General features: G+C 39.4%; 5 protein-coding genes across 5 annotated transcripts; 2 read left to right on the forward strand and 3 right to left on the reverse strand.

Moving 5' to 3' along the window:
• Nucleotides 1–3,188: 3,188 nt before the first annotated feature.
• On the reverse strand, nt 3,189–5,052 carry MELLADRAFT_59669 (uncharacterized protein; the record flags this gene model as incomplete). Its single annotated transcript, XM_007405193.1, has 8 exons — nt 3,189–3,372; nt 3,442–3,689; nt 3,786–4,255; nt 4,353–4,382; nt 4,464–4,496; nt 4,605–4,646; nt 4,709–4,837; nt 4,908–5,052. The coding sequence occupies 8 exons, from the start codon at nt 5,050–5,052 to the stop codon at nt 3,189–3,191; spliced, it is 1,281 nt and encodes a 426-aa protein (XP_007405255.1).
• A 521-nt stretch (nt 5,053–5,573) lies between these two features.
• Nucleotides 5,574–7,973, reverse strand: MELLADRAFT_70832 (uncharacterized protein; the record flags this gene model as incomplete). The annotated part of the gene is made up of 5 exons (XM_007405192.1): nt 5,574–6,622; nt 6,705–6,863; nt 6,926–7,288; nt 7,363–7,698; nt 7,784–7,973. The coding sequence occupies 5 exons, from the start codon at nt 7,961–7,963 to the stop codon at nt 5,885–5,887; spliced, it is 1,776 nt and encodes a 591-aa protein (XP_007405254.1).
• Nucleotides 7,974–14,694: 6,721 nt separating this feature from the next.
• On the forward strand, nt 14,695–15,868 carry MELLADRAFT_28320 (uncharacterized protein; the record flags this gene model as incomplete). Its single annotated transcript, XM_007405044.1, has 7 exons — nt 14,695–14,730; nt 14,858–14,904; nt 14,999–15,126; nt 15,213–15,264; nt 15,343–15,399; nt 15,462–15,506; nt 15,613–15,868. Coding segments are annotated over 7 exons (621 nt in total), but the record flags the coding sequence as incomplete, so codon positions are not given.
• Nucleotides 15,869–16,894: 1,026 nt separating this feature from the next.
• Nucleotides 16,895–21,323, reverse strand: MELLADRAFT_76689 (uncharacterized protein; the record flags this gene model as incomplete). Its single annotated transcript, XM_007405191.1, has 11 exons — nt 16,895–17,365; nt 17,455–17,613; nt 17,727–17,884; nt 17,972–18,143; nt 18,263–18,851; nt 18,917–19,177; nt 19,249–19,377; nt 19,855–20,065; nt 20,137–20,640; nt 20,715–21,056; nt 21,120–21,323. 11 exons carry the CDS (start codon nt 21,307–21,309, stop codon nt 17,249–17,251), a joined length of 2,832 nt encoding a protein of 943 aa, XP_007405253.1.
• Nucleotides 21,324–21,578: 255 nt separating this feature from the next.
• MELLADRAFT_115270 (uncharacterized protein) lies at nt 21,579–23,390 on the forward strand (the record flags this gene model as incomplete). Its single annotated transcript, XM_007405045.1, has 4 exons — nt 21,579–21,865; nt 21,950–22,260; nt 22,339–22,699; nt 22,772–23,390. The coding sequence occupies 4 exons, from the start codon at nt 21,713–21,715 to the stop codon at nt 22,805–22,807; spliced, it is 861 nt and encodes a 286-aa protein (XP_007405107.1).
• Nucleotides 23,391–27,057: the final 3,667 nt, after the last annotated feature.

Raw genomic sequence — 27,057 nt, forward strand, 5'->3', positions numbered from 1 at the left:
AGTAGATTTGTTCAGAAGTCTCGAAGGGCTGTGGGAGGATGCGAGCCGGCTCGCATTTTGCGAGCGCGAGCCGCGCACAGTCCGACGCTTTGGTTTTATGAAATTGAATTTGACTTGCCCACGTCCACATCTATCACAAGTGTCCCAATTGGTCACTGTACATAATGTGTCCGCTTTCTCCAGTTTCAGCTCCTTCCAGTGCGGAATACATTTGCATCTCTCTCACACTTCCGATCCTTCCTGCCAATACTCCATATACTCACTCCATCGTCATGCTAGTCCAAGACCTGATGGCCATGCTGAACGAGTTGGACCCCGATTTGTACGCAACCTTGACCTTGAGCCAGCTTACGAAGTTTGCCACCCTCGCCGCCGATTTCTTCCAGCGTACCAATGGCGCATTTGTCACTTCGCCAAATCACGCGCCGTATGAGTTCCTTAGCCAATGCCTTGAGGCAGGCCAGGCAGATGCCAAGTGGGGTCATCTATGGCACATCGCTTACAACGCCATTCCGGCGTGCCATTATGATACGACCTGTTTTCAAGAGCAAGGTATTCCCTCGCCTCATCGAACAAAAATCTCAATCATAATAGCCGAAAACTTCTTCAAACCACCCACCAGCACTTGTTTCTCTTGCACTAACTCCAAGACCGGCGCACCCATTACCCTCGAGCGTCGCAAACCCAAGTTTGGTTATTTATTTGACATAGCTGGCATTCAGACCGTCCAATATACCAATTTTTATTGTCGACGTCAGTGGTTTCATTCTTGACAAACAGCGCATTAAAATCAATTAATACGCCTTCATTCCACGGTCCATGTAGATTGCAACACCACTTACACACCCAGTTATTACAGTAGCCAGGACCAACGCGAGTATTACACCGTAGCGGAAGGACAACCTGAGAATCATTTTCAAGTAACACAGCATTATTTTATGACCCACCGCCTGGCCGATCACTTCAACCACATCCAGAACTTAGCCATGTAAGCCATTTCATTTATCATATAGTATTGAAAGGGATGAATATTCAATCGGTGCTTTAGAGTATCTATATACAATCTAGTGAATTCGTACAATCAAAGTCACGCCAACGTTAAGAAGATGTACCAAAATAATTTCAACAAAGGTCGTTACACTCGCAGACTGAGTGCAAACGTGTGCTCTCTCGGTCTCGATATCCATCGCCTGATGGAGGTCTACAAGATTCGTGGGGTACGATTAACAGGCAATTCAAAAGGATCTGACGACAAGAGGTTTGAATTGGCAATGCTGCATCATTACGAATGGAAGAAGTTAGAGGGAAGCGCGTACGCTGCGCATGTTTGCTCAACGTGTACTGAGGTCACCATTGACGAAGAAACTGGTACGGGGAAAAGTAAGTGGCAAATTATCAATGTTTGATCGAGATGTGAAAGTGACTAATCAAAATCATAGTAATGCGATCTATGGTCACGGACGGCATTACCCTTGGTATTTGGAGTTGCAGCGCATCTCAAGAACAACTGACCGCCCTCGATCCCAATAACACTGCCGTATGTTGCACCAAGCCTCTGGCCAAAGTCAACCAACGTTATTGTCCAACGCACATGATACTATTGCACGACATTTGCCACGCCCAGCCTTGCATGAACAAAGCTATTGACGGTACCAAAACATGTCAGCTCGAAGAACATATTGCCGCCAACAAGACCTTCAAAGATCGAAACACATTGCTATTTGGCCTTCCTCGTCGATTCAATAGGCCCCATGCGAATCTTCACATGGACCCTAGTGAACTACTAGAGCCAGAGACCGGCGAGGTAGTTCTCTCAGAGGAGGATCGGATGTATTCAGAGGTCGAAGAGAGAGCCCACGAGGGTGCTCGCGATGGAGGAGCCAGTGCAGACGCCACTGCAGAAAGCGCAGGACGCAAAAAAAGAATCCTGATGTCGCGTGTCCGCACGCACAACGAGCAACTAGCGTTGACAACATGTGGCATTATAGTAGGGAGGAAGACTTTTTTCAAATCCGAATCCGTTCCAAAAGTGAAGGTGAGTCACGCTACTCTCCAAATCATCCATAACCGAACGTGGTACTAACATCCAGACCTAGGAGTTCATACGCGAGGTATTCACGGACAACATGCCGGAAGTGATTTTTTATGACAACGCATGTGGACTGTATTCTCACATTTGTTCTAACCCTAGTGACGCAGAGGCTTTCAAGAATACTATGTTACCTGTGGATACATTTCACATCAAATCCCACAAGGAGTTGCACACTACGTGTCGCCTCAACAATGACCCCCATCTTTTTCCTGAGTTGAAGAAGCCCGATGGTGGCTGGAGGTTCAACGCCTCTGCTGCCGAAATAACCAATGCCTGGTTTGGTCGATTTGACGCCATGTGCCAAAATATGGGTCACGTCAGATACAATTTTTTTTTAGACGAAATGATCCGGCTCCACAATGACCGCTTGTTGGTAAAGTTAGAGGGTCGACCAAATGTTACATTTATTGGCAACTTTGACATGTCGCCATAGTTGTTGTAATTTACCCTGGTATTTCCCTCTCAGTCTTCCGCGCGGTGTCTACGTCTACGTTTCCTTTCTACCTTTGCTTTAATCACACATCTTGTTCCAATTGATTTTATCTCATATATTTTAATGAATCATGTCCATATTGAGACTGCCACGTACAGACATGGATGGATCAACATAAATATATACACATACACAAACTTATTATGAAATGAACAACAAAGGTCTCTTCTCTTATACTCTTACATTTCAGCCATTGCTGTTTCATGACTACATAAGTTTCAAGAATATATAAGCCAGTACTGATGTGGTTCAATCTGAGCTCCGATCAACAGTCACATCTTGAAATAATTCTGGAAATCATTAAAATGTATCCTGCTTGACACACATAACCACCAGTGAGAAGCTACAAAATTTTTGTTGCTTAGGGTTTCATCTACTTCACGTAATAAACAGGAATTTTGTAGTTTGTAGATTGTTTGTGATCGACCATTATTTTAACTTTAAGTAAAAACAATATGTGATCGAGATAGAAATCAAAAGCGGTCTAACAACAATGGAACAATTAAGAATGTGAATGATTTCATAAGCGGTCTGAAGTAATAAAAAAAAGAGTGAAAACAAAAAAACAAATAAAAATATGTAGTATGTTGTTATTTATTATACCTATGGACTATTCAGATACAATATTTCCAACCAATCCCCAGCGCCTCTCCCTTGAAAAGTTTTTAACTTTCTTAGTCCTAGATGTTCACAAATTTTATTGCACACATGTTGTTCGCGAAAGTGTAAAAAGGCCCGATCAATTCTGGCTTTCATCCCCGCGCTCTCGTCGTAGTGTGGGGGTTTCCTAAACAATAAGAGCGAGTCTTGCGTGAGACGTGTTACGTTTATGGACTGAGGATTTTGAACCGCTCACCCTTTGGTAAACAAAACTAAATTGCTTAATTGGCCATGCTCGTCACAATCAAGGCCAGCAAACAATGTTTGACCTCCAGTAACCTCATACGTATAATGAAACCAAGCGTATAAGTGATCAGTCCATGTTTGCTTCTCAGTGGGAAGGGCATGGAAGTCATACTCCCAGATGTAACGGTGAGTAGATTTTGGGTCTGTTTTGCCCTCACATATGAACCATCGGGCTTGATCAAACAGACTCCTTGCAGTCTGCATAACATACATAGTTGGAATCTATCGAGCAAGGTTATTGTTCACGTGAATAATAGTTATCAAGAGTTGGAACTCATGATAAAGTGAACTCACTTTCAATGATAAAGATTCAGAATACATCTGACGGTGCATATCGTTTGCACATCCTTGGTTGCGCTCCTTCCTGCGTTTGTGAATCAGGATTGATTGCTGAAACGCGCCCAACATCATCAATGCAAACCTGTTGCTCTGAGCACGCTCAAAACAATGGGCCCTGCTATCTCGATCATCCCACAATAGACTATGTTTTATTATATACTTGCCATGTAGCTCTTCGTGTTCGTCTATGCAAATGCTTCTAGCCGCCCAAAACGCGGTGTCTCTAGCAGGCAACTGAAAATTGTGCTTGACTTGGAATAACACGGTATCTTTCAAGAAATTCACCCACTCGTAAGGATTGTAAGGTGGATAACGTTGATCAAATACCTTGGGGAACAAGCAGTATACACAACCTTGAAGCCTATCGCTGATATCTTCGATAGTATAGTAGTATAGAACTCTTTCATTTCTTGATGAGGCTGTGTCTATAATTAATAGATCAGGACGTATTGAATTAAATATAGCCGGGCAGGTATTCAGTCTAACTTATCAGCTTTTTTATGAGTATAGGACCCTACTAACCTAATGAACTATCTGGATCCACCTGATTATCTGATTAACCAGCGTGCGTCAATCGGCTGGTCAGTTAATTTTGAACTCGTAGCTCGTAGCATTGAAAAAATCCTCTATTACCTGATTCGTCATCTTCCACAGTTCTCGACGTGGCTGTTGTATCAATTAATAATTGTTCATCAAATCATGAACAAAAGGAAAATGCATTAGGTTTAGTAGTCATTATAACCTAAGATGTTAGGCGAATAGGAAACCATTTACCTTCAGAGTTATCGTGATCACCTTGATTATCTAAAACATTCCCTGGTCAGTTTGAAGTTTATGAAGAATGATACGTAACATTATATGTTGTTGTAAATCCGTACCTGATTCTTCGAGATCCGCTTCATTAACGTGATCATCCGCGGTTTTTGAATAGGCAGTCTCACCGTGATCGATAACATGATCATGAACATTTTCAACTCGATGACGAAGGACGTGATTGCCTACGATGCCTAGATTTTCACCATCACCATCAAATTCAGTTAACTTCACAAGTTCTTATTAAATGCAGCAGGGAGATACCTGAGGCCAATTCGTTTTTGTCCATTTCATTTATGTGATCGGTGTGACCAGGCAAGGACTTGGAGACCTCAACTTCTTTGTTGCTATTGGTTGGGTTTGCCCTGTCATTGGATGGAACACGAGGCAGTTTCGAAGACGGAGGCATTGAATATACCAATGGGAGATAGTTCAAGTAATCAAAGTAGAATTGCGTGAAAATATATCAATGATGAGAGTACTAACAATTAAGATGAAGAAGGAAATAAATACCACTCCAAAAATTGCGACATCTATCTCTTATCATTTATCACAGTTGGAAACCTTTGATCAAATGTGACCCGCTAGCTTATGTCGCTTATATCGCGAGCGTATTTCATCTATGTTGCACATGTGTGTCTACATTTTCAATTCACAAATGGCCAATGAAATATGGAAATAAATACCATTCCAAATGCGATATGTATCACGCACGTTATACGCGATCAGTAATCAAAGGTGGACTCGCTAGCTTGTTTCGCAAGCATATTTGTTGCTGCTAAATTGACAATTATACTCAACCAGTGGAAGAGTATAAATGTAAATTTGTGTAAATGTGTATGACATAATATAAGGAGATGTCATCACCTTTTGCTCGCTACACTATGTGTCGATCATTATTTTTCTCGGTTTTGACAAGGCAAGGGATTTGAAGTTTGGGAGATAGCGAGCAAAGATCCTCGTTCATTGCGTTATATTTATAGTCAACATAAACGCTATGTTAGTGTCCGTGTTGTATTTACAAAATTAATCAAATAGTGAAACTACCAGGTGACCATGAACATCAATGAATAAGAGATAGTGAAATAAGAGAAAGTGACCGACCACATACACTTAATGTAGAGCAATAACAGACACATTGAAGTGGATACATGGAATGGGGTAGAGTATTTAACATCACAAACAAGAACAACATAAACAGATAGAATATAATGACATTAACAAAAAGACTGAAAGCCCTATCATCCTCGTCGCAATCTCGCTTTCTCAGAACAAGGGTCCAGGTTTGACCATTCCGATCGGAAGTGATGTTTACCATCTATGACCGATGGATTCCCTGATCTTACATAGTTAGCCAAGTTCGCTTCACCGATACCCAAAAGCCATCGGCGGTATTTGGACACGGTGGATTGTGCGTACACATGGGTTTGACCATATACCCGATCAAACGCAGATTTGATATTGAGCCTGTGCGGAGGTAGGGTGAGATTGAGAAAATCCTGAAGAGACCGCATAGATACAACAGTTGGAGCGGTAGGCCATCCTGGCTTCAAAGGCAAAGTTGGCGGCATGATGATCACATCATCGGCAGGCGGGTCGCCTCCAGGAGGTGGTGGCGGTGGCGTATCTTCGTCGATAGTAGGAGGACTGGGTTGTCCAAGCAGGTCTTCAGATAGTGGGAGGTCTGGACTAGCTGATCTGCTGTTGCTGTTGGATTGGTCACCTATCTCGTCGTCGTCCGAAGATGTGATATCCACTATGGGTCGCGGAGTTGGTGTGGACATTGGGGTTAAGCGTGAGTATGCTTTAGGACTAATGATTTTTTGCATGTCCATTTTCTGAAGTGTGGTCATTGACTTGACTAAAGACATGTTGAAGTCCATTTCTTTGCATTTGTCAGGGACTACGCCAGGGAAACATATGAGTATTCGTCGATAGTGCGGATTATACTCTTCAACAATTGATGTTTGCATCTTGACCTACGCATAGTTAACTAGTCAGGGCAGGCAACTCGGCAGTGTAACTAGATATGGAAGATATGGGAAAATAAATTGGATTTACCCATTTATTTTCTTCAGGTATCCACACACGTAGGTCACCATCCCAGCCAGCACCAAGTTTACTTCGGACTTGATCCATTAACGTCGCAGACTGATTGAGTTTTAAGTGGGGCCAACGCGGGGCGTAGACTCGCCAGGTCTCACAGGCCAAAGGGTCGTCCTATTCAGATAATGTGAATCAGCTTAACATAATTGATAAGTGGTCGAAAACTTGAAACTCACCTCTAAACCTGCCCATACCACAAAAGTTGCCGTTTTGCTGGCGACCATGGCGTGGTCTTTATCTTCGCGCTCTTCCGCTTGTTGCTGAATAGTAGTCCTGCGAAACTTGGTTACTTGCGCGGCAGATAGGGGGGTGGCAAACGTATGGGATGCTTGCGTGAGAGGTGCTGCAGATGTAGGTGTCGCTCGCGCCATTGACGGCTCGGAATCAGCTTGAGTGTCGTATTCATTGTTGGATAGGAGCATTGGATCGATGCGAGTTTGTGACAAGTTGGCGTTTCCAGCGTCTTTGGAGGCGGGTTGTTTAGATTTTGCAAGGTGCTTGGTACAGCGTGTGTTGTGCGGTTTGAGCTGCTCACAGCACTGTTAGATGCATATATTCAACCGTCAATATTTTCTCAATCAAACTGAGTGGATGTAATAATGATTATACATACATTACGACATGTCTTGATGGTGCATCCCTCGTTTTTCCTTGCCGTGTGTCCAACTCCAAATTTACCGTTGTATCCGTTGCATTGTTGATGCGATGGTAGCGTTTTCTTCTTCTTAGTTTGAGTACTACTGTGAGTTTGACCATGATTGCTTCTTTGACGTTTGTTTGGGTCGGCTTCGGGGTCGCCGTGAATCAGCCGGGCTACTTGCATTGCAAAATCAAGGCCGGCTTGGTGAGGTCGGTTGCTTGATACACGGCGTAGGGCGAGGTTGTGTTGCACGATAGCCTTCGTGGCGTGGGCAAGGCTATACGATCGATAGTATCGGCCTTTGTAGCACTGAGTAAATCGCGTCAGTAACATAAACATATATAGATGAATTATTAATTTACTTTTCAAAGACTGATAAAGATATATTACGTACAGAGACTCCAATGAGTGGCTCGTGAGGTTGACTGGAGGGGGCGTAGTAAGTAGTCGAGTGAGGTTTTCGGCAAGACGGACAAAGGAGGCCACTACCCTTCGTGGGGACCGGTAAATCTAATGGCAGGGAGGGCTTAACGGGATTTATAGGAAATTCGGCGTATAGTCTTTCTGGGGCCATTTTACAAGTGTGACTACTGATTTAATAATGCAGGTGCGCTTGAGCTTTATATATACACAAAAAATTTTATCTGTAGAAGTCGAGACGTCTCATCTCGTTTGTGGAAGTAATTTTGTTTAGTTTAACGTTCTTGGCGATGTTCATCCTACGTTAATCCTTGTCGTTTCCTTCTTTTGGTTGATATGAGGCTGCTGTTCTTTGCAAAGCCTGTGAACAACTTCCAACTTGGTGTGTGCTAAATAAATCATGATCGATTTATCGGGGTTACGAGATATAAAACCGGTGCTTGGTGAGTGAGTCCTCGGCCGCGGTTCCTTTAAGGTGAGGAATGGTTCCGTGCTTGGTTCAATGCCTCGCAATGTGAACGTCGTTATGGTATATGCCGATTTGCTTTTTGGACTGCTTCGGCGATGTGAGATAGGTGTGGATATTGTTGGATGGAAGGGGCTGTCCGAATACGGTCAGATTTTACGAATCGGGGTATTTGTAAAATCAGGACAGGCTGCGTTGCAGCTTGCTAATTGGTAGCCGGCTCTCATGCGAGCCGGCTCGCAACTTCCGCAACCCTTTGAATGCTCTCGATTTGTTAAGAGCACCAGTACTGGGTCCTTGAAAATGAGACCCAATGGGGTGTCTGTACAAATCACTTTTGACAAAGAATATGATGTTTGCCAAATTTGCCAGAAAATTCAAATACTAAAAAAGTGGACCACCTGCATGAGTCCCAGCCCCTTCTCTCCTATGTTGGTAAGGTCCGCCTTTGGATACAAGGTTCTATGGCTGTTATGATTCACATAGCCATTGGTTAGCTTTTGCAATTGTCTTTTTGTTATTTCCTGATTTTGTCATGCGTTGGTTTTTAGATCTTATGCAGTTTACCATCAAGACCTTTTTTGCTTGCCTCATCTTTTGCTCTGTGGTTACCACAAGTCTTTAAAATGAGATTTTACAGTGAAGCCTTTGTTAACTTGACCTTTATGCAACATTGTTTTATCTTATGTAGAAGCTCAGTGTGATAACCTGTTTCTCCCCATCTCTTTTGTTATCTTATATCATTTGTAACATGATTTTCAGTGTACTTTTTATCTACATTTGGGTGCTTTCAAATATACCAATTCTTTTCTCCTTTTGACAAATCCTTACTGGATTTGTCCTTTTATTGTTGTAGACCAGATCCTACCTTATTGGATCTGGTCATAGATGGATCCACTTGGACCATCTTGTTGTATCATCTCTCACATTTCCTTATTTGTACTTTGTAGAGATGGACACCCATATAAGGTGACCTCTCCTTGCTTCAGGAATCATACCTCAAGAAGCTTCTCAATAGATTCACCAAACATAATCCCTGTTGACAATAATATCATCAAGAGGTTTTTACTATGACTTTTCCAAATTGATACAGTATTGTTTTGCCTTCTGATGTGTGCTATTGATTGTTTTCTGTGATTTTCTACACAATACATGTACTTTTAATTTGTTTTCTGTTTTTCCTGCAATCTGATACCAATGTTGCTCACTGAAACTTTTCCCTTTATTACATGCTAATTAGATTTGGACCTTTCTTGAATTTGGTCCTCATTTCAGTCTATAAAACAGACAATTCTGAGGCCTTTCCATAAGTAAATTCACATCCCACCCCACATAACTTGTCATTCAAAAATTCATAGTTCAGCCAATTTCATCCAGCTTTTTATGGGCTGAAGAAACAACCCTTCCTTTCATTGATCACATCATGCCATGCAACCCTTCAAAGCCATCATGAGAAGACTCATGAGAACCACAGCCATTTTTCATTGCAGCTTATCATCAAGAGTTTCTTATGGATCCTGCAATGGTTGACTATGAGAAGCTTTCAAATATTTTGGCTGGAATACAGAAGTCTTCTACTTGATGATGAAACCTTTGATGGTTTCAAAAGTACAGGAGAAGTTTCTTGGTAGAAAGCTACTTCAACACCCATTGTCACATGCATTGCTTTCACTTCATGACCCATTGTATTTTGCTTACACATTTATCCTGTCAAATTGCAAAAATTGTGCACACCTCACTAAACACCTCCTCTTGGTCTGGAAGCAAGAAATAGATATATTATACTTGTGGCTAAGTTGTAGTTGAAGCGTATAACTGTGATGCAGCACCTGATGTAAATGTTCATTGGCTAGAAGTCTAAACCCAGGTATATTGGGAATTGTTATTGTTTGAATATGTCTTAAAACCACAATGAGGCCATGCTCAGACTATTACACAGGGAGATCACTTGTTCCACTTCTTGTAAGAATCAAAAGATGAATTTACCATGATGTTGAAAATGTAATACTTGTTCAAATTTTTAGTGGCAGTTGAAAATATCTAAGGCTGAGACTTGGCTAATTATGGGTGTGTTGGTTAAAGGTGATAAATGCAACATTTTTGTGGGTGTTAGGTCACTTGTTTTAACCACCAAAAGGAGAAATCCAAGTGATTACATGCCCACATACTCTAGTTGTAAAAAATTGAGAAAACTAAGAGTTTGTATATACTGCAAAGTTGAATTGAATAATGGCCCAGCTCTGGTCTGAAAAGACAGATAATGTGAAATACCAATGTTGGATTGGTTAGAGCACCATCACCAGACCAACCAAATACCGAAATAAAGCTATGTTACAAACTGTGGAAAAAGTGTGAGGCACCAGACCTAGTAAACTGTTTGTATGGTTTGCTCATCCAGTAAAAATCAGACATGACCTACTAGAAATGGTTGATTGACTATAATCAAAATAGCCCCCAAACAGGAAGACCAGCCAACCTCTCACCTCTGGATTCAAATCTATCAAACCATTTTCACTGTCTCTCTGGACCAAATTGGGTGTTGGTGATTCAACTTCCATTGTTTTGCAAAGCCTCAATTTTCTTGTTTTTTTACAACTTTCTGGGAGAGTGGGCATACACCCTATTTCCTGTCAACTTTCCTGTGTACAGGCTTCCGTTTGAGTCATACTTCCTGGGATTTGATCCTGGTGCTCTTAGATTTAAATTGATAGCAATCAAGAGAAGAGTTTGGATGCTTCACCCTATTGGGTAGATACAGAAGGCCTATGTGTTTGTCCATATCTGAAGGGTCAAGGATGGACTTTACACAATGTGGAAACCATACAGGTTGTTCACAAGGCCCAATGCATTGGGTTGTTTCCCATGTGATTCTAAAACAACCTGTCTTGTGCTTTTCACAAGGCCTGGTGCTGGCACTTTCAATACAAGACTCTTCTGGTGACTGTTTCTCAATTTCAGCTGTTGCAGTATCTTTTTCAAGTGAAACCATCCGACTCGAAATCTATCATCCCTGATCGGTGGGGTTTTTCGGCAACAACAGGTACAGATCCCGACAGTCCAACATACGCTCAGGCAATGGCTGGTCCTGACAAACAAGCTTGGCTACATGCGATGGAGGAGGAGTTCAAATCACTAATGGAACATTCTGTAGGCAAATTAGTTGATCCTCCTCCAGATGCTAACATCCTTGGGGGGATGTGGATCTTCAACAAGAAGAGGGACGAACACAACCGAGTTATACGTTTCAAAGCTCGATGGGTTGTCTTAGGCAATCACCAAATCAAAGGACTCGATTACAACGATACTTACGCTTCAGTCGGCAAGATCGACTCTCTCCGCATTCTATTAGCCTTATCCATCTCTAGAGTCAAAGGTAATAGACGAACAAGACGCATGAAAGTTCGCCAATTCGATGTTGTTACTGCATTTCTCAACAGTGGTATGAAAGATTTGGTGTATGCTCGTCAGGTCTTAGGTTTTGAACATCCAACCTTACGACATCGGGTGTGGTTATTGATCAAATCTTTATATGGCACAAAACAAGCGGCTCGTCGTTGGCAACAACACTTCGGCGCAACAACTGCCGGTTTTGAGATCTATCCTGTTTCATCTGATACAGCTGTCTATGTTCTGAAATGTACACTCGGTCTACTCATATTACATCTCCATGTGGACGACTCTCTGGTATTTTGTGATAACGATGAATTGTTTCTCAAATTTCAAATCTTTATCGATTCCAAATACAAATTAAAATGGACTGAACGACCTACACTATACCTTGGTATCAAGCTGGACATAGCCGAAGACGGATCTTACATCAAAATAAGCCAATCTCATTATATTGAATCATGCCTTGAGCGTTTTGCGATGGTAAACTGCAAGCCTGCTAAGACTCCTCTACCACAAAAGACCACCTTAATCCCAGGATCGAATGAAGAGATCGAGGAAGCCAAGGACATACCATATCAAGAACTTGTCGGATGTCTTCAATGGATCTCTGCTTGTACTCGCCCGGATATCGCCTATGCTGTATCACAACTCTCAAAATACAACTCGGCCTGGACTGTATCACATTGGACGGCAGCGAAACATGTTTTGAGATACTTGCGGGGTACACAAGACTTATCAATCACCTATTCTGGGGGGACAGATAAACCTCAAGCTTACTCTGATTCGGATTTTTCTCAATGCTCTTTAACACGCAAGTCTGTAACCGGGTATGTAATCACCGTATCGAATGGAGCCGTCTGTTGGAAATCTCAACGGCAATCGGTTGTTGCTTTATCAACGTCTGAGGCAGAATATATTGCCGCCACAGAATGTTCCAAACATATGGCTTGGGTTAGATCTTTCTATTTCGATATTATGCATCAACTGGAAGAACCTTCACCTTTCTACATAGACAATACATCAGCTATTTTTACTGCCACTGGTGACGGTTTAAAATCAAGATCCAAACACATTGATCGTAGATTTCACTATATTCGGGAACTTATTCAGTCAAATCAACTCAAAATCTATCATATTCCAAGTGAGGAAATGCTGGCAGATCATTTAACAAAACCATTGGGTCCTCAAGCAATTAGTCACGCCCTTGAATTGAATCATATGACTTAGAAATGATCTTGAAATAGGGGGGATGTTGAAGTTTACGTTTTATTTTGATACATTAGTGGCTCTCAAACCTGACCCAGTTTCAAAAAACCCGGTTGCCCCAGTTGAATTTTTGGCTGGGAGTTGTCAACAAATGTCAACTTGATACACAAAGTTACTGCCAAAAAACAACTGGGTCAACTGGGTTTTTTGAAAACCGGGGCAGGTTTGAGAGCCACTATTACATGTTACATTTCATAAGTTAGAAACTTAATGTTGTTTATTTCATATCTCATTATCTAAATTCATATGTAGCTTTTACTGTTTGTTACTGATATCATCAATATTAACCTAACTTTGTTTTACTCGTTATTATTAATATCACCTCGAAGAGCAACGAAGAAAGCCTCCCTCTTCATCCAAGATTTTCTATTACATTCTTGGGTGATAGGTGAGTAGCTTATTCGTGGGATTTGATGGTAGTTCATTAGATTTGTTCTGAACTCAAATCATCCCTGCTCTGACAGGTATGTTTCTCATTCTATATTTCATTTCATATCTTGATTTCCTTTTTATTCATTGTGATGGAATTAAAAATTGATCCAAGATTTTCTATTACATTCTTGGGTGATAGGTGAGTAGCTTATTCGTGGGATTTGATGGTAGTTCATTAGATTTGTTCTGAACTCAAATCATCCCTGCTCTGACAGGTGAGTAGCTTATTCGTGGGATTTGATGGTAGTTCATTAGATTTGTTCTGAACTCAAATCATCCCTGCTCTGACAGTTTGTAACAAACATCACAAGCTCTTTTAAGCCCTGGTGTCTTTTGCTTGTATTGGAATTTTGTTTGTACATATTGCCCAATTGGAGATTTTGGGTGTGCCCCTGTACCGCCCTTATGGTGGTATGTGCTTTGCACAACACGCACCACTGAAAAGCATTCCATAAGGCCTTAGCACACACTGAAGTCTGACACAACGTCAAGCTCAAGCTTAACACAAGCCCCACCAATCACAGAGATGTTCCCCGCGCAGCCTGCAGAGGGTGAAGCTTGCAACCTGAACATATTCCAAAGTCTGATGGGATTTTTGCTTTGGCAGTGACTATCCCTAGATGTTGAATTCACCACCTCACACAATCCAGAAATTTGAGGTGCTCTTATGAAACATGACCAGCAAACCTTTCTGTTTCTTTCATCCTCTTCAGGCTATTCTGAAATGTTCCAGGGCCCAGAACCCAAGAATCAAGCAGATTTTTGATAAATTAAAATATTTACATCCAATTCTGCTGCAACTAGATCTACATACACGTGTTCATGTGAGTCAAGTCAGTTCATGAAGAGCCAATTGTCACCCCACTTGTGTAATCAAAACATCCAAAAGTTATGTTGATTCAATCTCATTTCATTACTATTTACAACTTCTTATCAATAATGCAGATATGTACAAGATAAAGAAGCCAATTTTAGCTCCCTCATAATTCTCAACTCAGTGGATAGCAGAGTGTTCAAGGCAGATGCAACACCCAAAACAGTCAAAAAGAAACCAATAATTTGCATTCTTAATCACGCGTGAACTTGTATTAAGCTTAGTCTGCGCTTTGAGAAGGAACTTAGTTAAGTTACACATAGCATCAAGCTTTAAAAGGTTAAAATCGGTCAGCTGGTCCGAGTTAACCGGATCGAATTCCAAACCAAACCAAACCAACCAACCCAAATCAAAACCTTCCAAACGTTCAACTCGAAACGAAACCTCAACTTCTTATCAACTCGTTCAACTTTCAAACTTATTGAACACATATCAAAAAATCAAAATCAAAAACAAAATGGCCCCATTTAATTTAGCCAGATGTAAGGTTCAGGTTCGAAATTCAATTAATCAATTCAACAAGAAACAAAAAAAACTCGAACAAATTATTATATATATGATTTTAAAAAGGATTGAAGGACTGATGAACTATGTGATTTGTTGTTTGTTTTGTTTTATAGGTCAAATTATCACTTCAAAGATTAAGAATGGTAGTAGAAAAAATGGAGTAAGTGACAAAAAATACAACCTTATGATCTTTGAATTGATATACATAATGATTTTTGAACTAAATGATAATTTTGGTTTTGTTTTTTTTAAAGAGCAAGTGCCAAAGTTTCTAGAAGAGAAATTGCAACTCTTCTTGAAAAAGGTAAACTTGAAACTGCAAGAATTAGAGTAGAAACGATAATTTCAGATGATGTACATATCGAATTACTTGAAATTATGGGTAGGTTTGATACTTTGAGTTTTTTTTGATTGATTGAATCTCATTGCTAATAATCTTTTTGATGATGATCATGATGATGATGATAGAGTTATATTGTGAGATCTTATCTGCTAGGATCAACTTGATTGAGTTTTCATCGTAAGTTAAACTTCCATAGAGACATTAAACATCTTTTTTGGTTTTGGTTGACTTATTCGTTTGGGTTTTCTTGGGTAGAGCTGTCGATCCAGGGATTTCAGATTCAGTAGCAAGTATCATTCATGCAGCTCCAAGGTAAATAATTGAATCTGATCCATTTGAAGAATTTCATACTGATGATGTGTTCAACTAAATAGGACTGAAGTTAAAGAATTACATCAACTAAGGGAGATTTTAATGTAGTAAGTCAGAATCCCCAACCCCAATCCCATGACCAACAAACTCCAAACATTCAACAAAAAAACCTAATCAAGAATATCTTGCTTAATCATTTCTTTGTGACTTTAGTCGATATGGTCGTGATTATACGATTTCAGTCATGGAAAATCGTGACAACATAATCCCAAGTCGAGTGACCAGTAAAATCAATTTAACCACACCTGATTCTAAATTAGTAGAAATGTATTTAAATGAAATCGCAAGAGCTTATACATTACCCTTACCATTCAAAGAACTTGAACCAAATTCATTATCAAGTTTAAAAGAAGAAGTCAATCAAGAAGAACCGTTATCGATTTTAGAATCTCAACCCAAACCAACCAATCAAAAACAACGAAAACGTACAGTCTCATTTAAAGAATTAACACCAGATTCGTCCACTAAAAACCTTCCGAGTTCATCTTCTATAAATAATCCCTCAGACCCAAACGAAACTAAAATTATCACTCCTCCAAATCAAGAGATTCCTAAACGAGATATGAATTATTCGGGAGGATCAACTGTTAGAAGCTTTAGTACTGCTCATAGTCGTGCTTCTACTTTTGCTGATGTACCTGAAGAAAATGAATCTTCAATTAAAAATCATCGTCATCATGATCAACATCTGAGTGAAGAAAATCATCCAGAAGTCGAAAAGATGATTAAGAATACTCAAAGGTTTGTAAATAGAGAAAGAGAAAGAGATGTGAACTTTGATGTGAGTCTTTGTTTCATTTATGATTCATAGTTTCTTCATAAAATCATCTTGTGTGTTAATCTGTTCCTATATTAATATAACATGGGTTTGTGTTTATTAGGAATTATCTCAAAGACTTGCAGCCTTAAAAGGCTTGAAATGAGTTTATGACTCATGAACTATGTACTTGGTACCTTTTCGATTTTCTTACACGGTTTTAATCTTTTCATTTGATTTATTTGATCAACTTAACAATATGCACGCATGAGTTCAACAAGTTGTTACATCAGAAGGTATTCATTTCCTTCTACATCATATAGTATATTGTATCAGTCCTCATGAATTCACCAATACAATTTGAATCATGAAGAATACATGGGTTCCCAGGAATGTTTGAACCAAAACTTACACATAATGCGTCTTTCATTACCTATGTAGAACCAATTAGCCCTGATATTATAAATTGAATAATGAACTTCATATTCTGACTATATATCGGTGAGGCCAACTTATAAAGTTTGAGCCCTCATAAACAAAAGCACATTTATCTAGAGGATTCAAAACCTTTTTCCCACAAGAATATAGGTTAATCAAGAGTATAAACCAAACTTAACTTTGATGAAAAGGTGAAACCATCTCTTAAAGTTTAAAACTAACACTCAAATCCTATAGAAAAAAGAATCACAACTCCCTTGATTTAAATTTTTCACTACCTCCATATATATGTATATATAAATACAAACAATCTTCAAAAAACTTTTACATATCTTAAACAAAAGATGAGCGAAAAAAACCAAGTGAAATTTGTATGTATCAAACATTGCGCACAAAAAGATTTATACTTAAAACCATATATACCAAACACAAAACAAAGCAAAACTATAAAATCAAAACCGAAAACATAAAAAACAAAACAAAACCAAAATCAAAACATGATCCAATCTCTTCTCTTCTCGCATCATGAATTCATCATCATGATACATATAAGACTACCTTCGTTTTCATTAAAAGCAATCAAGTAACTCAAGATCATTCATCTGTTTTAATCCAACGCCATTTAGTATCTCTTCTAGTACACAACAACAATTCAACTCTTTCCAACCTAGCATCCCATCTAACATTTTTCTGTGGTTGAACATTTTGTACCTATAGAAAAAACCAAAAAAAAATCTCAATTTATTTCATGAAATGGTAGAGGTAGAGGGAAGAGGGAGAGAAGGAAAAAAATCACTTACCCAATACCTTTGTCCTTCTTTTAATAAACCTTCATTAAGTTGACTTACATCTTGAATTAATAATTGAGCAGTTCTTTGATTTGAAGTATACCTAAAACTATGAAAATCTTGAATTCTTAATGTACATACTTTTCTAATCTTTCTTAATGGAACTCTTTCCTAAACCAAAAAAAAAAAAAAAATCAAATCAAATCAAAAAAAATCAAAAAAAAAAACAATCAACAATCAAGATTTTCAACTCAAAAATAAAGACAAATAAACTTAAGATTTACATTTAAAGTTTTTTGTAATTCATCTGGACCTGATCTTTCAAATCGATCTACCATACTTTTAATCCCATCCAAAACTTCACTCAATTCGTCCATCGAATACTTTTTCAAATCTAAATAATTCATCTTCTCATCCAATAAACCTTCTATAACATCATCCACTAAACCCAACCAAAAAAGAATCAGTTCTCTATCAAAACAAAGCAAAAGAAAAAAAGTTTTCAGGATTTAAATCTTTTTTTATTTACCATCAAAGTCTATGCAAGGTAAATTCGAATCGGTTTCATTCTTTTTCGGACTAATGTTGCCTTCTGATCGGTTTAAAAACATATCATTAATTAAATCTCTAGTACTAATCAAGCTTTGATACTCTTCATTTCTTTCTTGTGAGATTCTTTCCATTTCAATTTGTCTTGAACTCTAAAACCAAACCAAAAAAAATCACAAAACCTTAGTACCCAATCAATTTCAATTCCAGATCCAAGAAACATGAAGAAAAACGTCAAGAAAAGAAAAGAAAACAGAAAAAAAGATTTCACCTCCCAAGCCGCTTGATTTTCAATTTCTTCTACTTCTCCCCATCGATTATAAGGATTCTCTTCATCAATAAACAAACAAGGAAACATTCTAAGAATCAAGATATCCATCATAGAGACTCTACCACCATCAAAACTTAAGCTTCGAAGACTCGAGAACCAAGGACGGATTCGAAATCCAAGTGTTTCAAACCAACGAACTCGTGACGTAGAATTTCCTTCTAAAACCAATTCAGGCTCATCTACACTTAATTCATTAACGACTCTTGATGGATTCGATTGATTTAAAGATGATGATCTAAGTGAAACTGCTCCGATCGCTAACTTGTGTCCTACTTTGATTCTTCCATTTGAGATGGCTCTAAAGAGAGTGGCATCTATTACACAATTGATCTTGTACCATCCATCACTTAATTCAAGTTTACAATCTGTCATCGATTCATTCGCTTTCCATGTCGCTTTACCTTCTAAAAAGTTTCGAGAGGATTTGATCGATGAAACAAATAAACAGACAGGTGCTCCAAGTGGAGCTTCATTATCAAGCATTAACCTCACAGCCGATCGATGTCCATAGTTAAACTCTCGCTCATACCTAGGCACGAAGATCATGTTATTACTAATGATAAGAAACGAGGTCATATTAGAAGCAGTACTGACCTATATTTCAATTGTTGTACCACTGAGGCAGGATTCCAAAGTCGCGATCGACAAGTCGGTAACCACCTAATCATCCCACTAAATTTCCGTATAATCATTTCCCAATTCAATGCCAACCATTCAGGTGTAGCTTTGGAAGGTAAACATCCTGATTTATAAAGTTCACCAAGTGCTTGGATAGCTCCAAACGGTTCATCAGACAACGAATTGAAGTGCCAAAGTTTAGCTGATTTGGCTGTCATAAAGACAATCGATTCCGGACTATGATTTCAAGATAGGGTCCGATTTCAGGAATAGGTTGGATGCAAGATACAAGTAATAAGATCACTCACACGCCCAAAGTGAAAAGTTGTCGGGGTGTATATGACTTTGGGGGACCTAGCCAATGTGCAATTGATTGTCTTGCGGGTGCAAAGAACGGTGCAAGATCCATCACACTTTTCCGACTAGATATCGATCGCCTACTCATATTAGTAGTGCGCAAATTAAGGCCTGGTGAGTCGTGATTGGTTGAGACAGTCTCAGGATTGATTTTCCCATTTACCGGTCCTAGCCTTGGAGCACTAGCTGCATTCAAACCTGGACGTAAATTCACTTTGAAAGGTGTTACAAAGGTTTTAAGTCCAGTGTTTTTCACAGTCTTTGAAAGTTGTACAGATTGAGGTGTAAGTCCCACACATCGAGAAGCAACCCTTTGGGGATTCACAGTGGTCGGATCAGGCCGATAAGGTTGAATAGTGGATAAGGCAGCCGGCATTGCAAACTTTGACATGTTGGCCATAGGTGTCCTGGGTGTCACGGGCGATGTGGGCCTCGTGTATGGATGATGATTAGACACATTCGCCAATATCCGTCTGGGTGAGCGAATTACTTGAAGTGGAGGCAGGCGAGGATGAGAGATTGAACTCTGATCTATATGTGAATGTGCTGAATCGCACCATTGGAGGGAAACCAGAGCGTTAGCATCAGTGCTCAAATCATGCATTCGTATCTTTCTAGGTGGCTGACCCTCAAGATTTGAATTCTCCTCGTCGACAAAAGAGAGCTTGCTTGGAAGGTTGTAATCCCCATCCTTATTACATTCATGCTGTACAATGTTCTTTGGCCCGAACCTTTTTGGTGAAGTAGAAACTGGGGGGCCGTTCAAGGCTACAGAAGCCCACTAGCGACTGATCAGAAGTTATATGACGAAGGCGGATGAACTGATGATAAAAACACACCTCGTGTATGAGGGGTAGGAGAATCTGGCAAATGTTCCGATCGATCAGGTGAAGACGACATAAAATCCGCCGAGGTGAGACCATCGAGGGCGTTTTGAACGGCATGCTTAGAAGGTGGAGTCACTGTACGACCATGACCTGTCTTGAAACCCAAGAGAGGTACATCTTGAGTTAATCGAGGCTCAGGAGGAGGATGAACAGATGAGATGGTATGTTTTGTGATTTTGGAAGGCGCTCGGAAAGGTAAAACGTTGCCAAAGGATGATGAACCAGCGTTTCTGAAGATAATGGGTTGTTGATGACCGGTTGTGAATAATGATGTGGTACGCGTGGGTGGCTCTAATGTGGCCCGTACAGAACGCGTAGGGGAAGAGCCATCACGCGAGGAATGATGTCCAGATGATTGAGGAGGATCTCTTGAGATAGGTATGGGGGCGAGATTGAGTGAGGAGATTTTTGAGTTTGAAGGTGGGTTATAAAATATATCACCTTCATCTGGTTTACCTATGAATGATCGAATCGATCAAGATCAGTGGTGTGGTGAAGTTTCTGGATTTGAAGCAGAGAAGCGAGCAAACCTAACTGTAAATTCTGATTATCAACTTCATCTAGTATTTCGATATCTGTCTGTTCATAATCTTTCCAATCATTCATTTCATCCCACTCTTCATGATCGGCATCGAAATCTTCCATGGGTTCACTGATCAGTCCAGAGACAGAGGCGAGGCCCTGACCCGAAGAAGTCATCTCAACTGGTTCCGAGTGTGGTGGGCGCGGCTGAGATCTACGCGTTTGATCTTCATTGGCTTGAGATGATGACTTGGATGATAAGTTGGGTTCTGTATGTTCCTCGTCGAATGCCTCGGTTGGTCCAGTGGGGCCAGTAAGACAAGGGCATGAGGTGATACGCAACTGTGAAGCTATGAAAAAAATGGTAAGCGCTCAATCTAAAGATTTGAGATAATTTGATTTGAGAAAGTTACGTGGTATCATCGGATGAGAAGCACCATTCCTTCTGACTGGGATTGATAAGCCAGGACTAGAAGAAGAGGGAAGATTCGATTGGATTGGTTGATGTTCTGATGGTGATAAGTTTAGGTTTGGATCGATTGGACTTGAAAGACAAATCCGTTTGAGTGGTCGAGGATCATGAACCATGAGATCTTCAGACATGATTTGTTTTCTTTAAAAATTAATTGACGATGAGAGTGGTGGAAGAAGGGTTTCAACTTTCTGCTGTAAGGTCATGAAGGTGGTAAACAAAATCGGGCTGAGAATGTTCAATGGATGGTACCGACTCGGAGTGAAAGTGGATCATCGGGCTTCTTCCGATCATCCAAAATCTTTTCGGACTTCACTGCTTGCGACTCTTCACTGGCGCCGAGGCGTGATGAAATTGAAATTGGAAATTGATACAGTCAATACAGTTTCATACAGTTCATCATCAATTCACTAAAAACGGAAAATCAAAAACACACTCAGTCTTCACTTCATCAGCTTCATCACACTCATCAAACACGTCACACACACTCACTCACTCACTAACAATCAACTATCAATCAAACCAACAAAAAAAATGAAGTTTTGGAACTCTAATCAAACTCCTATTCCAATCTTAATAGTTTCATTTCAATTCACAGTTCATAAGCTTATGGGTCATGGATCACATGAATCTAATCCAAATCAAGACTTCTTATCGGCTCATATGGATAGCGAACATCATATTCAAGTAAATCAATCATCCTTCAATCTTTTTTTTACTGATCCTTTTTGACTAACACCAGTCTGGGTTTTTGCTTTTGAGAAAACTTAGGGATTCGATATGGCATCTGCATTTCATTTACACGATTTAAATCGAGATAACATTTTAGAAGCCGAAGAAATTTTAAAATTATATGGAGTTGATCATGAAACGGCCCTAGATCAATCTACTTCTGTTAAACATCATGATTCGAAAGCCGAAAGAATCTTATCAGAAGTCATGGAGAAATTAGATATAAATAAAGATGGGATTATAACTAAATCGGAGTTTGTGGCAATTACTTCTAAAGATGGCTTGCCTTCTTTTAGTGATATTCCTGGTCTTGGTCATCATTATGATGAAGAAGGAGAATATTTCTTACAGTTTAGTTTTTGGTTCTTTTTTTTTTCTCAGATCATCTTGATTGATTCTAATTAGGCGGTTTCTTTTGATTGATTTAGTCATGAAGAATCACATCATGGAACACCTGAAACTCAAACAGAAGAATCATATGCTCATCCAGAAGACATTAAACATTTTTCACATCATCAAGAGATCGAAGCTAAAGAAGAAGAATTAGATCGAATCGCTCAAGGTTTACCGGAGAGTGAACAAACGATCTTTTTTAAAAAACAACAAGCCAAACATGCCCAAGAAGAAGAAGAACGTGCTAAACGGGTTGAAGCGGCTCGTCAACAAGCCCTAAAGTATGGTGATTTAAGAGGTGAGGCTGAAAGGAGAGGTGATTGGGGTAAAGATGGATTAGGACTTAGGAGACCTAAAGATAAGGCTGATCGATTAAGGAAAAACGTTCCTTATAAGGTTTGTGGGGTCTTTTTATTCTTTATGACGATTGATTTTATAACTCACTCATTGATTATCTCTTGATTTTAGTACAAAATTCGAAAATCGTTTTGGGGTGAATTCTAAATCAACTCAATTAGACTCAAACTAAGTCCAAACAAACAAGACGAAACTTGAAAACCCAATCGCAAGTTTCTCAAACAAATCACACACGCGCGTATCTTAACTTTTGGCAATCTCTCCTCACAAAGGAGAATTTCTTCTTTGGTTCCTTTTGCACTTTAGTTGTTCTTTTCTTTTCCTTCATTTTTTTCATTTAGTTTGCTTTTTTATGATCGTCTTCTAGTCACTCCTGAAAAAAAATCTTTTTTCTTCTATTTTTTTTTCTCTCTCTCTTTTTCTTTTTCTCTGGTTGTTACTATTTGTTATAAATTGTAAGGTGAATTGAAGGTATCAAAACAAGAAGCAAAAAGCAAAAAGCAAAAAAAACATAGGGAAAGGTGAAAGTTTGTTAAACAGTTTGGTAGTTGTTGTTTTTTTTTCAAAAAAATTATGGTACTTTGAGAAAATCTACTTTTTCTTTTCTTTGTTTTTGTAAATGACATTTTCCTTTTCGTTTTGTTTGGTTTTTGTTTATTTGGTTTTTGTTTGTTTGGGTTTTTGTTGTGAAGGAAGTTTTTAAATTGCAATGCTTTTTTTCTTTTTCTTTATACTTTGGTACAATTGCATTTTATTTCCGATTTGGGTAGTCAAAGGTATAAAATGAAGATTTTTGAAGAACCTTTAAAAGATGTGTTCTTTGTCTATGAATATGATGCTTCAAGGGCTCGTTCACATGGTTCATGTTTGCCTTACAAACTCTGAACTCGTGTTCCTGAAGGGATTTTCTCATGTACTTGAGTCCATTGCACAAAAATATGACCTGACACTGGAATGTTTTTGACCATGGAGACAAATGACACTGAATAACTAAATTGATTGCACTTCTGTTGCCTCATCTCACTTTCAAAACAAGAAAAAACAGCATACCCAAATGCTCTTTTCTTTGACATTCACAGAGGCACTGGCAGCTTCAGAAAATCTATTCCACTTTTGACTTCAATGACAAAGCTGGTATGTTATATAGAAACCTGAGGAAAGCTTTACTAGATATTTTCTCAAGTCTTGTTTGGAATGATCAAGTATAAAATCTGTTTGAACCGATTCTCCAATGTGTGAGAACTGCAGCAGGTATCTATATAGAACTGCTGTAGCTTTATCAATTGTCACCCATTTTCTCATCAAGAGATTTCAAAGGCTTGGAATGTTTCACCTGCAACTCCATAGAATGGTAGTAATGGTACACTTGAGCATATCTTTCATATGGACCGTCTGTATCTTGAATCACATGACTATAATGACATCTATGGATAGAAATCCTGGAAATGTCATTGAAGCAAATATTCAAAAATACCAGAGCTTCAGTTGCCCAGACAGCTTTTCATGGAATATGAGAATATCAACAGGTTCAGGACAAGTACATCAAAAAATCTAGAGTGAAATGCTCATCCAACTTTCAAGAATCAAGGGAGACAAATTGAATGATTGAGATGAAGAACTTCTGAATCATAACCAACAGTGAGGTTATCAATCCTTGGAAGCTCTTGCGTAAGAATCCTTCAAAATCTTAAAAAAGACTACATGATGGAATGAAGATGAATGTAGTATAATTATAATCTCTTGGCTCTTGCATGGAGATAAGATCAACCTTGAGATCAATGGAGGATCTTCAAGAAGTTCAAGAGGCAAATCAAGAATGATAAGGGCACGTTCACTTAAGGAATTTCTGACCAGAAATCACATTTTGCAATGCTTTTAATAATGGTATTCAAGATTCGAGAAGTGGCGTCCAGAAGTGTCACAAAGTGACATCCAGAAGTTTCTTGAACATGCTCAAGAAACTTCTGGAACTTCTGGAACTTCTGGAACTCTTCTGAAATCTATGTGCGCGTTTACGCGGTGACCACGCGGCAGCTCGGGAGCAGTTTTTTTTTTGAACACTTTACATATTTATATTAAACCTTCTTTACCTGTTACAAATTTATGTAGGTCTTATAAAGCGTGAAGTCTCATGATCAAATGGCCAATCTACCACCCTCCAACCATAACACAAGCGAAGCCCCGATCACCACATCCCAATCACCTTCGATTTTTACTCAAACGTTCCCTTTCGCTGTAGTTTCGCCATCTTTAAATCACCTTTGGAACCCTATGCCTTCTTACCATCCACCTAGTTCTCAAGTTCCGAGTCCAGCAAACCCTCCTCCTCAACGAGAAAGTACTCCCAGCCCTTTGAAGAAGGCTCCACGCCAACGCAAGAAGAAAAACGGCGACATCAAAACTTCTCCCGTCCGTCCTCGAACTTTGTGGCGCACAGCTCGAAACAAGGATGGCCAGAACGCTCTTGGTGTCTTAGCTGATTGGTTGTCTACCCCCGATGGCGATGGTTTCCAGCTTGATAGGTGGCGGGGTGATGGTGGAACCATCACAAAGACAAGTGTTGGCGAGGAAATTGCTCAGTACCTGGCCGAGAGAGGCTTTCCAAACATTCCTGGTACATCTGTAGAGGCGCAGGTATGTTTTCATAAACAGTCCTGGTTATCAATAATTCATGTTAATCATTGCTATCTTTATCTGTTTAGATACGAGAAATCGAAAAGGCCTTTCGAAAAGCAAGAGACATGCAAACCGGGACGGGTCAAGGTTCAAGAGAGAGAGATATGAATGATGCTTTGGCCGAGAAGGAACAAAATGGCTATGCTACTGATAGCGAAGTATGGCGAGAACTATTATCAAGTGTAGAGGAAAGATTCGAAAGTAAGTCCTTATATGACTGTAAGTATCAAGTTATGTAGGTAACTGACCTGTGGTGATCAGCACGACTTGAAAAGACCTGTCCCAATTATTACCAGCTGTTCCCAGCATTTCAGAGACGCCCAGCAACATCACCCGGAGCTGTTCAAGAGTCTGCCGACATCTTTGATGAAGAATTGATCTTACCAAACACGAATCCTAGCCTTCGATTATCGGATTTGGCTGAAGATGCTTCTGAAAACTCGGCGGGGCCAGTGCTTGAGGGGAGTGTATTCAATCTCGAACAGGTACTTAGTACTGTCGAGTACGGTGTACGTATAGACTCATACTGACATATAAACATGACATGGATAAAACATGTAATTTTTCCATGTCATGTTTGGTCGAAATTCACCCCCGAGCCAAATACCGTACGACACGACTCATACTGACACACATCGACATGGATTTTTATTTTCCAAATCCCATGTCGTAACATGAGTCATCTCGTACATCGTACCGTCTGGGAAGTGTCATACCGACACAACATGACACCAAATGTAAACTTCTCCAAAATATTGCATTCGGATCGGACTATCCGATTTTTGATGTATTTTTCTCTGCAAACAAGAGTTTTTAAAAAAATTAAACACTCAATCCTAGCTCTACAGTCAACTATCTTTATTCAATAATCCATCTACATTATTATTACTCTGTCTTGCTCTTCCACAAATAATGCCAAAACAAAACAGCATAGCTATCATCAACACAGTACTGGAAAATGGTTTCAATGACGGACTCACCATACGAGAAATACAAGATAACCTTGTGAAAGAAGGAATCACAATGACTGAGAGAACAATCTATTGACATTGTAAACGTTTGGATCACAACAACACCAAGCCACCTGTTTGCAAGGATCACCTTGAAAGACGTAATGCCATCAGCAAACACTTCCATGATGGCAAATCAATTGAAGAGATGCTCATATGTGTACTCTAACATATGGGTTGCATTTTGTTTTATGTGTAATGCTTTGTTGGATCACAACTGGGATGGCATTCTCTTTGAAGGAACAGATCTCAATGTTTTTGGTACTTTACCATCAATATCTTACACATTTTTATTTGAAAACTCATATTTTGTATGCATCTCAACCACAAGTATACCTTGAAGTATATGAAAAAAACAATACTGATTCATAATTTGAAAAAAGGAGCCAAATTTTCATAAAGCTCAGAAAATACATGAATTAAGTCAAATGACAAAGATTTTAATCTTGCTTTGAATGCTTCCATCCCATCCTTCTGCTTCTTACTTTTTATCATATCACATTTCCTTTTGAACACATTTCTGTGATGGAGATCTATACTTCTTCTTACCACTAATACCAAACCAATTAAAAGAATATCAGTTAAAGATTCCTTTGGTCAGACAGCAACCCACTTTCAGCGTCCATCCCACACTTGGATAATGATGACCAGGCTTGCATAAGGTCTGCGTCGAACCCTACCCACAAGAATCTGGTGCGTGAAGCCAACCCA

This window comes from Melampsora larici-populina (genome assembly GCF_000204055.1).
Source record: "Melampsora larici-populina 98AG31 unplaced genomic scaffold MELLAscaffold_3, whole genome shotgun sequence".
In the NCBI taxonomy this organism is placed as follows: domain Eukaryota; kingdom Fungi; phylum Basidiomycota; class Pucciniomycetes; order Pucciniales; family Melampsoraceae; genus Melampsora; species Melampsora laricis-populina.